The 13663-nt window shown below is 47.4% G+C and overlaps 1 protein-coding gene and 1 long non-coding RNA gene across 5 annotated transcripts in view; one reads left to right on the top strand and one right to left on the bottom strand.

Annotated features, from left to right (window-relative positions):
• Nucleotides 1-10747, top strand: part of DVL1 (dishevelled segment polarity protein 1) — an 88615-nt gene extending 77868 nt beyond the window's left edge. For 3 of the 4 annotated variants that reach the window (XM_083752600.1, XM_083752602.1, XM_083752601.1), the window contains exons 12-15: nt 3944-4075; nt 5402-5569; nt 5774-5980; nt 9943-10747. In XM_083752600.1, coding sequence (XP_083608726.1) covers nt 3944-4075; nt 5402-5569; nt 5774-5980; nt 9943-10370 — 935 coding nt within the window. In that variant the 3' untranslated portion in view covers nt 10371-10747. Of the gene's footprint in view, nt 1-3943; nt 4076-5401; nt 5570-5773; nt 5981-7691; nt 7731-9942 lie in introns of all 4 variants that reach the window. The other variant, XM_083752603.1, reaches the window with a different exon arrangement.
• Nucleotides 10748-10786: 39 nt separating this feature from the next.
• On the bottom strand, nt 10787-11336 carry LOC310850889. The gene is made up of 2 exons (XR_014567441.1): nt 11165-11336; nt 10787-11129 (listed from the first exon to the last, which is right to left on the bottom strand). It is a non-coding gene; the product is annotated as an uncharacterized lncRNA (long non-coding RNA).
• Between the last annotated feature and the right edge of the window lie 2327 nt (nt 11337-13663).

Genomic DNA, 13663 nt, shown 5'->3' with positions numbered 1-13663 from the left:
TGCCTGGAGGGCGCCAGGTTGAGGAACACTGATCTGAAGTCCCCTGCCCCTGCCCCTGGCACATGCATGCACTATTCTGTGCATACTTGAGATTGTTAGCGCCTTTGGCTGTCTGCCGACAGCTTGCCGCTGGCTGCTGTGACATTCTTTGCATTCTTTTGGGGAGATAGCGATGTGAGACCACCCTCACAATGGCGTTGCTGGAATAAGGACTACTTAGGATTTTTTTAAAATAAATAAATAAATCTACAGCAAAAATTGGCAGGTTTCCTAAAGGGGATCCATGGAAGGACGGAGGAGGCTTCTCCCACAGATAACGTTTTAGGCTGACACCACCCAGACGTTAGAGACCCTTGGGATGCGGTTCTGAGGGTCTTTTTCAGTGGATTTAAATACCGTATTTTTTGCTCCATAAGACTCACTTTTTCCCCTCCTAAAAAGTAAGGGGAAATGTGTGTGCGTCTTATGGAGCGAATGCAGGCTGCGCAGCTATCCCAGAAGCCAGAACAGCAAGAGGGATTGCTGCTTTCACTGCGTAGCGATCCCTCTTGCTGTTCTGGCTTCTGAGATTCAGAATATTTTTTCCCTTGTTTTCCTCCTCCAAAAACTAGGTGCGTCTTGTGGTCTGGTGCGTCTTATAGAGCGAAAAATACGGTCGGCTGTTTGGCTTTTACAAGCCTCTTCTCAGCTGGCTCCAAAGGAGAGATGAGCAAACTATGGCATTCATTTCCAGAAGATGTAGAGATGTTGATGGCTTCCAACTTGGAAGGCAGCTTGAATTCTATCAGTGGCTACTAGCCATGACAGCTATGTTCTCTTTCTACTGTGAGAGGCAGTATGCTTCTGAATACCAGTTGCTGCTGTGTAGGAACCAAAACAGGCAGCTGCAGTCTTTGCACCCCCACGTGGTTTCTGCTGTGGTCTTGTCAGTCTCCTACACGCACCCCACCTCCCGAACACACCAATACATAAAACCCTCACAATGGGCTCTCCCCGTTTATTGCTCCCCACACATTCAAATCGGAACGTTGTCAAACCCAAACCACAGGTTGCTTTCCTCGCTACTAACCAAACTAACTTCCTGCCAAAGCCAAACGTTGCCGCAGAGCACCTGGCGAGAATTGGTTGCAAACGGGACCCAGGAGCCTTTGTGGGTAAAACGGCAAGTGGTGGATGATGCTGTTCTTCTGGTGTCGCAAGGGGGTGCATGGCCTGAATCTGTGTGTTCCCAAGTCTTCCTTCACCACGCGCCCCCCCCCCTTTTCTGACAGATGACATAAGCATGGAAAAATAAGTGGATCCCAAAGTTTCTGTGGGAAATGAACTGGGTCTTCATTCAGTGCTGTAGCTTCATTAAAAAAATAAAATCCAGATGTGTTCCGGTAGTGCAGCTTCACCAAGCTGATGCCCTCCAGATGTTTTGGACTACAACTCTCATCAACTCCAGGGTCTCTCCTCTTTTCTCTCTCCCCCCTGCCAACTCCTCTCTTCCCTATCTATCATCTATCTATCTATCATCTATCTATCTATCTATCTATCTATCTATCTATCTATCTATCTATCTATCTATCTACCATCTATCTATCTATCTATCTATCTATATCTATCTATCTATCTATCTATCATCTATCCCTCCCCTTCTCTGCCCCAGGGACTGATGGGAGTTGTAGTCCAAAAATTCTTGAGGGCAGCCTCCCTGGGTGCCTAGATGGTTCCACCCACCCTGGGACCCCATTGGTCTCCCTGCTGGCCTGATATATAGAAGCTTCTGGTTCAATCTTGACTTTTTAGTCTAGAGCAATTGCCAGGTTGGCCTTGACTGCCTGGCTTCTATCCTTGATTCTTTCCTCCCCCCCCCCTCATTTTTGGATTCTCCCCCAATAAATAAATATTTTTTCCTCCATGTAGAAAACTAGCCTGTTAGAGAGAAGGGCTTTTCTCCTGGACATGTGAGTTTCCAGTATGCAGGGATTTGTTTTCACTTGCGCAGAAAGGGCATTCAAACATGTGAGCATCTCTCTCCTTCAGGTGAAGCGGTATAGCCCAGCAAGGTGGTACAGGCCGGGGGCAGGTTGAGAGCAGGTCCCTAGGCCAGAACGGCAGTTTGACGTGACTCTAGTCAGCCCCTCCCCATGCCATCCCCACACCTTTCGTGACCACAGAAGTGCCCTTAGTGACACCATCACTTTTAATCTGGAATACTTCACTTGTGAACACCCTTAAAGTGGGGCTGTATGTGATAAAGATAGATAGAAGTATCTCAGATATACTTCTTCAGCTAGTGTAGGTTTCACATCCAATTTATTTAATAATAATAATAATAATAATAATAGGAAGAAAGCCTAAATTACACAAAAAGTCCAGATACATGTGTCATTCACAGAATGCAGTTGTGCAATAGAATTCTTGACATGAAATTTGGATAAACAGAGATATAGATATCCTCCCCAATAAAGCACCAAGTAGCTGCAGCACAGGCACTTCAATTTGAAAGTTCTCTCACATACACCCCAGCTGGTCTCCTTTTTAGACAAGAAGGTTCTCTATTAAAAGCAAGAGATTTCAATTAAATTTATTTGAACTCTCAAGAGTCTTTGGTGCCTGTAGGGGGAGATCCAAATAATGACACCCGCCCCCTTCTTGCTGGCCTCCATGCTGTATGTTCTTCAGCACAAGCCATGCCGAAATGAAGAGAAGCCACGCAGGATTTGCCAGTATAGTCTTCAGGCCTGGGCCTGAGGTGTTTGGGTACCTGAAGGAGGAGACCCAGCTGCTGCTAATTCACTTCCCTAAGGCTGGAAGTTCACAAACAAGAACTTTCCACTGGATTTTTGGGTGGCTTTGAATAGAAAATGGCCCCTCTCTTTTCCTTTTTTGTTCGCCTTGTTCTGAGGGGGAAGAAAATGCTGATTTGTGGCACCCATTGTCCCTCCCCCCGGATCCCCTCAGAAAGGCACTCTGGGTTGTACCTGATGCCAGTCCCACTCAGAGCAGACCCATAGAAGATAATGGATGTGACTACCATAGGTTCATTCATTTCAACGGGCCTCCTCTGGACATAACTGAGTTGGAAGCAATTCAGCATCATGATGGGTAACATGAAAATGAGGGGGACAGATCCTGAAGCTGAGGCTCCAATACTTTGGCCACCATGAGAAGAGAAGACTCCCTGGAAAAGACCCTGATGTTGGGAAAGATTGAGGGCACAAGGAGAAGGGGACGACAGAGGATGAGATGGTTGGACAGTGTTCTCGAAGCTACTAACATGAGTTTGACCAAACTGTGGGAGGCAGTGGAAGACAGGTGTGCCTGGCGTGCTCTGGTCCATGGGGTCATGAAGAGTCGGACACAACTAAACAACAACACCCTGCCACCTCAGCCTCCACCTGGGATAAGTTTCACAGCTCATGCAAAGTATTGCCAGAACGATCCCTTTCATCATTCTGAGGGGGGAAATGGTGACCTCAGGCAGCTATCATTTCTCCCCCAGAATCCCCTCAGAACTGCTCCATGGCATGATGAAGGTTTGTAATGATGGGTAGTCTCCTGCTGCCCTGATCAGCCCCCATCAGCAATGAGTTTCACATTTCAGCCAAAGTACTGCAGAAACAATGCCTTTCTTGTTTATCGCCTCTAAATGAGGCGGACAAAATGGAGGGGACCAGTTTTCCTCAAATCCTGTCTACATCTCTCTTGCTCAGCTGAAGTTCATTTCAGTTAGGCTTGTGCAGGAGGAGTTGGTGGCCGATTTTACCTCATAGTCAGGTCCTTCTCTTTCTCTGCAACCTCCACGCTAAAATGCCCACCTCAGCTTTCCTCATGGCAGGGCTGTCCTTGCGTAAAACTGCTTCCCCCACCCCACCCCCTGCTTTCCCTCTCAGCCTCCATCCGTTCCTTGTTTCCTTTATAGCAACATCTCTGTCTGCTCTTCCTTTTTTTCCAGAGCTGGACGAATCCCCTTTAACTGTTAAAAGCGACATGGCCACCATTGTCAAGGTTATGCAGTTGTCGGATTCTGGCCTTGAGATTCGGGACAGGATGTGGTTAAAAATTACTATCTCCAATGCAGTAATAGGTGAGTGACTCCTGCTTCTGTGGCCTGGGGTGGGGGAGAAGGTACCTTACTAAATTGAGGTTTTCTTTTTTGCTGCTGATGACATTTGCTTGTGTGGGTGCTTATGAAGGAACTAACCAAACTAGGTTTCAGCAACATGGTGCCCTTCAGACACTGCCGGACTTCAGCTCCTATCATCCTTGACCAGTGGCCATTCCTGGCTGGGGCTGATGGGAGTTGTAGGCCAAGGAAGGGCCAATGGAATTCCAGCATACAGTGATGTCAACTCTGGCGGCAAAATATTCCCTTTCCTGTTCTGGATTACGGTTTGTGCCACTTTGCTACCCTGCCAGCTTGGATGAGGAACTGTGAATTACTGTCACAGCTTGTGTGTTTTTTCCCCTGGACAGGGAGGGAGTGAACATAGCAGTTGGGCTAGATGGCAGTCCCTTCCAATGCTACAATTTTATGATTCTATGACGGTGTAGCATGAGACAGCCTTTACTTGCTGGGGCTCATGGGATTTGTAGTCCAAAACAACTGGAGGGCACCAGGTTTGCACAAGAGCATGGGGCAGTGCAAATGTGATGCAGTCCATCCTTTAACCACAGGTAGTGAGCAGCCTCCACTCCTCCTCCTCCTCCTCCTCCTCCTTTCCCCTTCAATTCTTCCTACTCTTCCCCATCACAGTTAATGGTTTGTCCACAGCACCAGTCGTAACTGTGGTTAACAATAGCTGGGGTCCATGGTAACCAGGGCTTGAAAGTATGGTTGGCAAACCATGGTTTCAAGGAGGGAACATAGCACCAGCTACTACTCCCACTTATTCTGTGGCGTATTTATCTGAAACATGTTTCCCCCAGCTTCAGTAGCTTTAAGCAATCTGCATACTTTCCGCCAAACCAGATTTGGCTACATAATGATATCATTGAGAGAAGAAGAGTTTGGATTTGATATCCCGCTTTATCACTACCCTAAGTAGTCTCAAAGCGGCTAACAATTTCCTTTTCCCTTCCTCCCCCACAACAAATACTCTGTGAGGTGAGTGGGGCTGAGAGACTTCAGAGAAGTGTGACTAGCCCAAGGTCACCCAGCAGCTGCATGTGGAGGAGCAGGGAATCAAACCCGGTTCACCAGATTACGAGTCCACCGCTCTTAACCACTACACCACACTGAGCAAGCGAGGGCAATGGGGACTGAAAGCAAGTGAGGACACAGGCAATGTAAAATAAACAAGTTGTCATTTTTACCAGGAGTGCCGGTTTGGGTGGATAGGTGGGGGGCGGTGTGAAATTACCAAATTGGTGGTGTTTCCCCCCCTTTGACTACTCGCCTTGCTGTTTGCAGGAGCGGACGTGGTCGACTGGCTCTACACGCACGTGGAGGGCTTTAAAGACCGAAGGGAGGCCCGGAAGTACGCCAGCAGCATGTTGAAACATGGCTACCTCAGGCACACTGTGAACAAAATCACGTTCTCAGAGCAGTGCTACTACGTCTTTGGTGATCTCTGCGGCAGTAAGTCCCCCTCCTTACGCCCTTTGGGGAAGGGTCTGGTCAGCAATGGCTTTCCCAGGTCTCAAGTCCTTCCCAGCCCCAGCTGAAGTTGCCTGAGATTGAACCTGAGACCTTTTGCATGCAAATCACATACTCTGCCCCTGAGCCATATTGTTCTGTGAGTCTGCGCCATCATTGAAGTTGTTTTCTCCTTTCCGTCTCCAGATCTGGCTGCACTGAACCTTAACAACGGTTCCAGCGGAGCTTCAGACCAAGACACCCTGGGCCCCCTCCCGCACCCGGCCACGCCTTGGCCCTTGGGGCAAGGCTATCCTTACCAATACCCCCTTGCCCCTCCGTGTTTCCCGCCGGCCTACCAGGACCCAGGCTTCAGCTATGGGAGCGGCAGCGCAGGGAGCCAGCAAAGTGAAGGTAGGTTCTCTGGCGTGTGCATCTCCCCTTCCATGATTTCCATTCCTGCTGGCCGTTTGCTTAGTTCTTCCCTCTCCCCCACTCCTTGTTTTGGTTTTCCTCTCTCTTCTTCTCATGACTCCCTTTGTCTATCATGCATGGAATCGTTTTTTTTCTGCTGCAACGTGAAAGAATGATGGTTTTAAACGAGCTGCCTGCATAGATTTGGTGACCTGGTTCACATTAAATGGTGAGCCAAGCCGTGGTTTAGCATATGTAAGTTAAAGGCACCGGTTCCCGGAATGAAGATCACAGCCATAGCAGTCCTCTCCTGACACTGCTGCACTACCCGGAGCTAAGCCATGGTTTGGTGTATATGGTTTGTCTTGCTGCAGACAAACCACAAACTCTAACCAAGGTTTGTTTGGCATTTACCACTTGTGCTTTGTTTGAAGTGAAACAAACCATGAGCCCAGGCTTGAACATAACACTAAGTCAAACCATAGCTTAGCCCCAGGTAGTGTTGTTGCAATAGTAGAAAAACAACTACCAAACTTTTAGAAGACAACTGAAGGCAGCCCTGTTTAGGGAAGCTTTTAATGTTTAATAGGTTATTGTATTTCAATGTTCTGTTGGAAGCCGCCCAGAGTGGCTGGGGAAACCCAGCCAGCTGGGCGGGGTATAAATAATAAATTATTATTATTAGTAGTGGTAGTAGTAGTAGTAGTACTAGGGAGGAGTTCAGTGGCCACGATCTTAGCCCAGAGAACCCACATGTTTGTATGCTCATGCTAAGCCAAAGTTTGGCTCAACATTACCTGCAAACTGTGTCAGTGTCATCTTTCTGGAGGAGGGAGTAGTGTTGTGTTGCCTACATTGGTGGCCAGATACAAACCATAGCAGCGTTAAAAAACACCCATTGATAGCGTTTGTATTATATGTTATTAGGCTCCATGCAAAAATCAAAACGGTCCCTCTCCATGGGCCTGATTATAATCTAAAGCATATAGTCACAGCAGAGTCAGTAATTTAGCATTTCACATCTAAAAATAAGCATTATTTTTGGTAATGACAGATCAGCTCTGAAAAACAAAACAAAAGGTGAGTTGGGCGTGGGGGGAGAGAAAGGGAATTTGGATATTCTGGCTGTCACATGTCCAGCCTACCACATTCCTGTCCAACAAAGACTTGTTTAAGTTTAATTGCTAAAACAGTGAGTTGGGCTGCTTTTTAAGGTTGCATCTGCATCATTTAGAAAATATTTTGAACTTTGTGCGGTGAATTTGTGCAGCCACAGAGAATGCCTTCTCCCAAGCCAATGCCACCTTGAACTTCAGAGGGCAGTGGAAGTGCCAAGCCACACTCACTCTGCCTGCTGAGTTTAACACCTGAGAGGGTCTGTAGGGAATGTTTGGGACCTAAGTCATTTATACCTCCACATCTGAGCATCTGAAGAACAGCCTTGGCAGGAGACTGCACTAAGCAGGTTGCTATGAGGAGAGATGTCCTTTCTTGAATTCACAGGTGCAAGGGCTATGCTATATTAGGCACAAAGATATCTGGGGAAGTGGGAGCAGAGAGCAAGATGGGGGTAGTGTGTTGCTTTTCCCTTCACCACCTTCTGCCTAATAGTGCATTGCTGCTGTGGCTGCTGCAGTTGTGTGTCATTTCACTTGAAGCTTTCCCCCCTTTTCTTTTGTAACTGTTATTCCCTTGTTTTGTCCTGAGCAAGCATTAGACTGAAGGATTCATAAAGGAATGGCTGGGACTGGTAAGCGTCTCACACACCTCCCTTGAAAACTGATATTATTGCTTCGTATATAGCATGATCATCTAGATTCTTGTGTCTTCCCCCATTCTGAAACTCTTAGCGTGCCTCTCCACCCCATGCTCTTCTCTCTGCCCCTCTGTCCTTTTTGTTTCCTTTTGAATTATCCTGGGCTGCCCAGCCATCTGAGCTGGGACAGCCTGCAGAATAGGAAGCAAAGCTTTCACTGGAGAGTTTGGCTGGAGTTTCTCCAGTGCTGATCAGCAGATTGCAGTTTACAGGGTGTCAGATTCAGTTAAAGGTAAAGGTAAAGGGACCCCTGACCATTAGGTCCAGTCGTGACCGACTCTGGGGTTGCAGCGCTCATCTTGCTTTATTGGCCAAGGGAGCCGGCGTACAGCTTCCAGGTCATGTGGCCAGCATGACTAAGCCGCTTCTGGCAAACCAGAGCAGCGCACAGAAACTCTGTTTGCCTTCCCACTGGTACCTATTTATCTACTTGCACTTTGACGTGCTTTCGAACTGCTAGGTTGGCAGGAGAAGGGACTGAGCAACGGGAGCTCACCCTGTCGCGGGGATCTGAACCGCTGACCCTCTGATCGGCAAGTCCTAGGCTCTGTGATTTAACCCACAGCGCCACCCGCATCCCTCAGATTCAGTTAGTAAGCAGGAATTGCTGAAGTTCTTCAGGACCTTGGAGAGCTCCATTGTGAAATAGACATTGCTTTTGAGGGAGATTTGATCTCCACTGAGCAGCTAGATGGCAAAACTGAGAGCTCTAGATCTACTCCCAGTCTGAGAGCTAGCAGGAATTTAAGGAGACAGAATGCTGCCTTCTGAACGTCACACATTCCAGATGGAATCTGCTTTCTCTTCTGGGAGTTTATTGAGGAGTGATGGTCAATAAAGGGCTAGAGCTGCAGATCCTAGAGTCCTTTCTTGTGGAGTATACATATTCAAACACACACACAAACTCTTTCTCTAGATCAGCCTTTCTCAACCTGTGGGTCCCCAGAGTTGGACTACAACTCCCATCACCCCTAGCTAGCTCAGGGATGACAGGAGTTGTAGTCCAACAACTTCTGGGGACCCACAGGTTGAGAACCACTGCTCTAGATGGTTCACAGAATGCTCTTCCCATGGTCTGGATCTTTGGCCAGCTTGAGGGCTGTTGGACTGTTGAGACAAGTTTCTGCTGTCTCAGGCATCAAAGATGGAGAACTCATTGTTCTTCCCTTGCCTGTGTGTGTGTGTTTTAATACAATATTTTGGATACCTAAGTACACAGAATAACTTCTTGCAGCTTGCAATGACTCTCCGCATGAAAGCAACTGCAGCCAAATACAAACTCTGTGTCCATGCCTGGTCAGCAGCTATGTTTCTTGGAAAGCCACTTTTGATTCTTCTAACAGCAAACTTGGATGGTGAGTGCCAACAGGACTGTAGCTAGGATGAGACCACTCAGAAACAAGAGGGAGGTATTGGTACACGCTTAGGTATCCCAAGGATTGCAGAAGTACCAAAGACCAAACCAGCCACTCCACACATCAGAAGCAAACAACTTACAAGGGCAAATCCTCCAAGAGACTTGCATGACCTTGAAGACTGAGCATGCTCCGCAGTCATGCAACTTAGAGTGTCCGTTGGAAAAATGTGGAAGGCCACGCTTAGAGGGAGCGGCTGGCTGGAACCATGAACCCAAGCAGGGCTTTTAGGAGGGAGAATACAGTGCAGCATTTGGTTACAGGTCCACACTTGCAGATACTTGGGATTTCAGGACATTTCGAAATAAACATTCGTGTGAAACTTTCTGCAGGGTTGCTTTTCGTTACTATTATGAAACAGAATACACCCTTTGCCGTTGCTTTTTTTTTTTTTACTCCAGCGTGGTCCCCCCCCCCCCAAATTATCACTTCTCCTCCGTTTTGAAAGTGTTGCTGCGTTGCTTCTACGAGGTTTTCGGTGTAGTTTCTGGACATCCATGCATGACAAAAAGTTACGCCCGCTTCTGCCCCGGCAGTTGTGCTCACCCGAGTCCTGTAGCCATCCATCGCATGCGAACCTCGTGCGGGACCATATGTATCCTTGCTGCTTCATCTGTTATTTCTTCGCCACTGATCGGCAGGCGTCGGTCGGAAGCGTGGGCGATGTGCCACTTGCGTTTCTTTCTTCTTTCACTGACCCCCTTCCCTTTCCCTTCCCTCCTTCCCCCCAGGAAGTAAAAGCAGCGGCTCTAACCGAAGCAACAGCGAGAAAAGCCGGAGGACCCTGGCTCGGGATAAGGACCGCAAGTCAGCTGGCAGCGGCAGCGAATCGGATCCCACTGCCCGGAGCGGGGTAGCAGGGAGCGTCCTTCGGCGCGAGCGGCCGGCCAGCCAGCTCAGCCAGCTCAGCCACCACAGCCGCGCCTCTGCTGCCCCCAGCGAGAGGAGCCCACACAGCCGCCATTCGCATGGGCCTCCAGGCGTCCCTCCGCTCTGCAGCCTCCCGAAGCTGGGCCCCAAAGTCTATGGGACTAGTGGGCCCCCTGGGGGCCCCCCTGTGCGGGAACTTGCCTCCGTCCCCCCCGAGCTGACCGGCAGTCGCCAGTCGTTCCAGAAGGCCATGGGCAACCCTTGCGAATTCTTCGTTGACATTATGTGAACAAGAAGTGCCTTCAAAAGACTCTTGTGCGGAGGGTTTGTTTTCTTGGGGTTCCTTTTTTAAGTTTGCAAATTGACGCTGGAAAAGAAATAGGGGTGGAGACAGAGAGATTGGGGGGGGGGGGAGAAACTATTCGGACTGTCCTTTGCATGTCACGCCTTCCTGACTCTTGATGTTTGCAAGCAAACGAGGAACAGAAATCCTGGAAACTTAGATATCTGCAAATCAGTGGAATCTTTTTTTTTTTTAATTCTCCTTCTGCTTCCCCTACCCTGACCAATGTGATTGATTGGTGTTCTCTTCACATACCCTAATGAGCTTTGGTATCTGTGGCATCCTCTCCCCAGTGCAATTATACTGTGTTCTCAATCAAGAAATAGCATTTTATATAGTGCTTTTAAAAAGCAACAACATACAATTCTCCAGTCATGCATATTTGCACCTTCTTTTGTTTTTTTGTTTTTTAAAAATGTTCTGGTTACTTTATTTCCATCTGGGGGTGGGGGGGACCTTTCTTCTTTTGCTATGAAAAGGACAGTGCTAGCCAGTAGCCATAAAATCTAAGGTGTGTCTGCAAGTGGTGCATTATGGGAGTCCTGTATCCAACCATAAGTGAAGATCTGGCTATGTGCCAAGATTTTGCTTCCTTTCTTCATTTTACTATTCAGGCCTTGTTTGCATGCTACATGGTGCCTGGATCTACACCATGTGATTGCCCTAAGAAAGGAGTAAATAACTCACTTGGTAGAGAGTTGGGCACTTTGTCCTGAAGGATGAGGTGACAAGTTCACCACCGCTGTCCTTCTCCCTGCATGCATGTCTTCAGGTTTGAATTGTGCACTGGACTTCTCCGAACCATGAAACTATGAAGTGTCTGCCAGTTACCACAAGCAGCTGGGCCAAGAGGTCTCCTGTCCACCTTGGGCAAGTCCTGCTCCTGCCTCCGTTGTTTGCTCACGCTCGCTGTTTCTTACAGATAGGTAGCCGTGTTGGTCTGCCATAGTCAAAACAAAAAAAATCCTTCCAGTAGCACCTTAAAGACCAACTAAGTCAGTTCTTGTATGAGGATTTTTTTTGTTTTCGCTGTTTCTTGTTTCTCTTTGCTAAAGGGAACAAGGGAATCAATCTCTCAGCTCTGCTCTCTTCTCTGTGGCATCAGCTGCTAGCATTTGCTTTCCCCCTGCACTGAAGGCAAAAGCAGCTGATGCCAGAGAAAAGGGATTCAGTGTCCAGCTTGCTTTCTGTATAAGAAAGCAGGAATAAATTCAACTTGGCCTTTCATTACACCCAGTGGCTTTTCATCTAAGCGTTTACAAACAGCAAAATCTGACTCTGGTTACATACCCAATTTAAAACAACGACAGCACTGATAAAAATAAATGCGGCAGTGACTGTCACATACCAATAGAAGCCGATACACACAAGAGTCACGTAGGGCTGACAGACGTTTCCGTTACCACCTGCTTCCAAATTTGTATGCAGGGTAGAGGAGGAAATCAGCTACCTGTTCAGTAACTTTAAGCATCAAAATGCACCAGTGCATCAGAGACAATTACATACTTGTGATTTGTTAAGAATATAGAATGACCCCAGGACCACCTTGAAGGATTCATAAGGTTGGAGAGGCATCCCTCAGGAATATTGCAGTGATGGGATACATACCCTGTTTAGAGATGGCATTGGACTCAAGTGGTCCCAGTCCTTTGATGGGAAGCTTGAAATGCCAATCAAATGTAGCTGTTTGTGTTCTGACCAGTGCCAAGCAAAGTACGGACTTACGGCTTGAGCAATTCCCCATATCTGTGTCATAGACCTGCCACCCAAATGAGAATGGGAAGCAGGGGTTGTGTGTCACTTGATATAATTTCCTTCACTCTGTGGTTGACCTAGGTCAGGGACAGAGAACCAGCAGCCCTCCAGATATTGTTGGACTACAACTCCCATCATCCCTGATGTTGGCCATGCTGGATGGGGACTGATGGGAATCAGACTCTGAAGAACTCCGGTGGGACACAGGTTCCGCAGCCTTGCCCTAGATAATGGTGGATCCTTTTTGAAATTTAGGATTGCAAAGTGGGTTGCTTAGCACTTCTTCATGATCTCTTTCAAAAACCTGTACAATGTGTGTGGATGTTTGAGGTTACTACTGTCTTGCAATAGATTGAGATAGTGAAAATCACTGAGTGAATGAACTTGAATAAGCTGGCTTTCCCTTAGGAGGGAAACCACTTAAACTTTGCCCAACCATGTTACTGTTTGGACAGTTTCACATCTCCCTGGTGCTGTTTTCACTTCTCGTTCTGGAGCAGGGATGGGTGAAATCTGTGGTCTTCCAGATGTTGCTGGATTCCATCTCTCACCAGCCCCAGCCAGCATGGTCAGAGATGGCAGATGTTGTTTAGCAACATCTGGAGGGCTACACTTCCCCCATTCTTGTCCTGGAGTGACAACCAGCTGCCGTTCTTCTTCTGCATCTCTGCTGGGCTATTGTTGTAGCACTTCATATAAATGATGGGCATGAACATCCAAGATTGCCACCAAAGAAGATAAAAAACAGGCATAAAATTTTAAGCGTGGTGAGAGTGGTTTTGAAAACCTGTGGGGGTTTTTTTCTGACATGAAAGCATACATACATACATACATACATACATACATTTTCCTTCATCTATGAACAAAGGCCACAAAACCACCAAGAACAAACCAGTTCTAGAAACATTGGAGAAAAGTGTGGTCGGTGCCTATCGGTTAGTACCCACTAGTGACACCATGATCACACAAACACACCTCAACTTTGTAAAAATATTCCTGACTCTTTTGGAGAGGTGAGTAAAGTGAAAGGTGGACAAGTATTGAACGTTATGTGAGTGCTGCTTAAAAAATAAATTGCAGAGCCAAAATGCCCACCTGATTCTTCAGTAAGATGGACAAGGTATAGTGTTGATATAGTATTTGATTGGCATGGAGTGTCCATGTTCTAGGCAAATGAGAAAGGTGAGATGCAACCCCCAGGTTTACAAGTTGTTGCATTCTCTGTCACATGTATTTTATCTGTTTTCGCCCTATTTGTTTCTTCTGGGCGATTTGAGATTTGAGCACTTAACTGACCATTGGTTTTATAAGCTGTGTTGATAGCACTGAGCCAGCAATACTTCCCATTGTGTGTACTGTGTGCAAGCTGGCCTGTCTCTTTATAGCTTGCTCATCAGGAGGAAAGGGGGGGGACCGGCCTTTTATTCCACATCTGTCCATCCCCCTGCCCAAATACTCATGTGGACTGCTGGCTGTCTTCTGTG

This window comes from Podarcis gaigeae (assembly GCF_964106915.1).
Source record: "Podarcis gaigeae genome assembly, chromosome: 8".
NCBI classification, from domain to species: domain Eukaryota; kingdom Metazoa; phylum Chordata; class Lepidosauria; order Squamata; family Lacertidae; genus Podarcis; species Podarcis gaigeae.
Note: the sequence above shows the minus strand (reverse complement) of the source record. Positions and strands in the feature narration are given on the sequence as shown.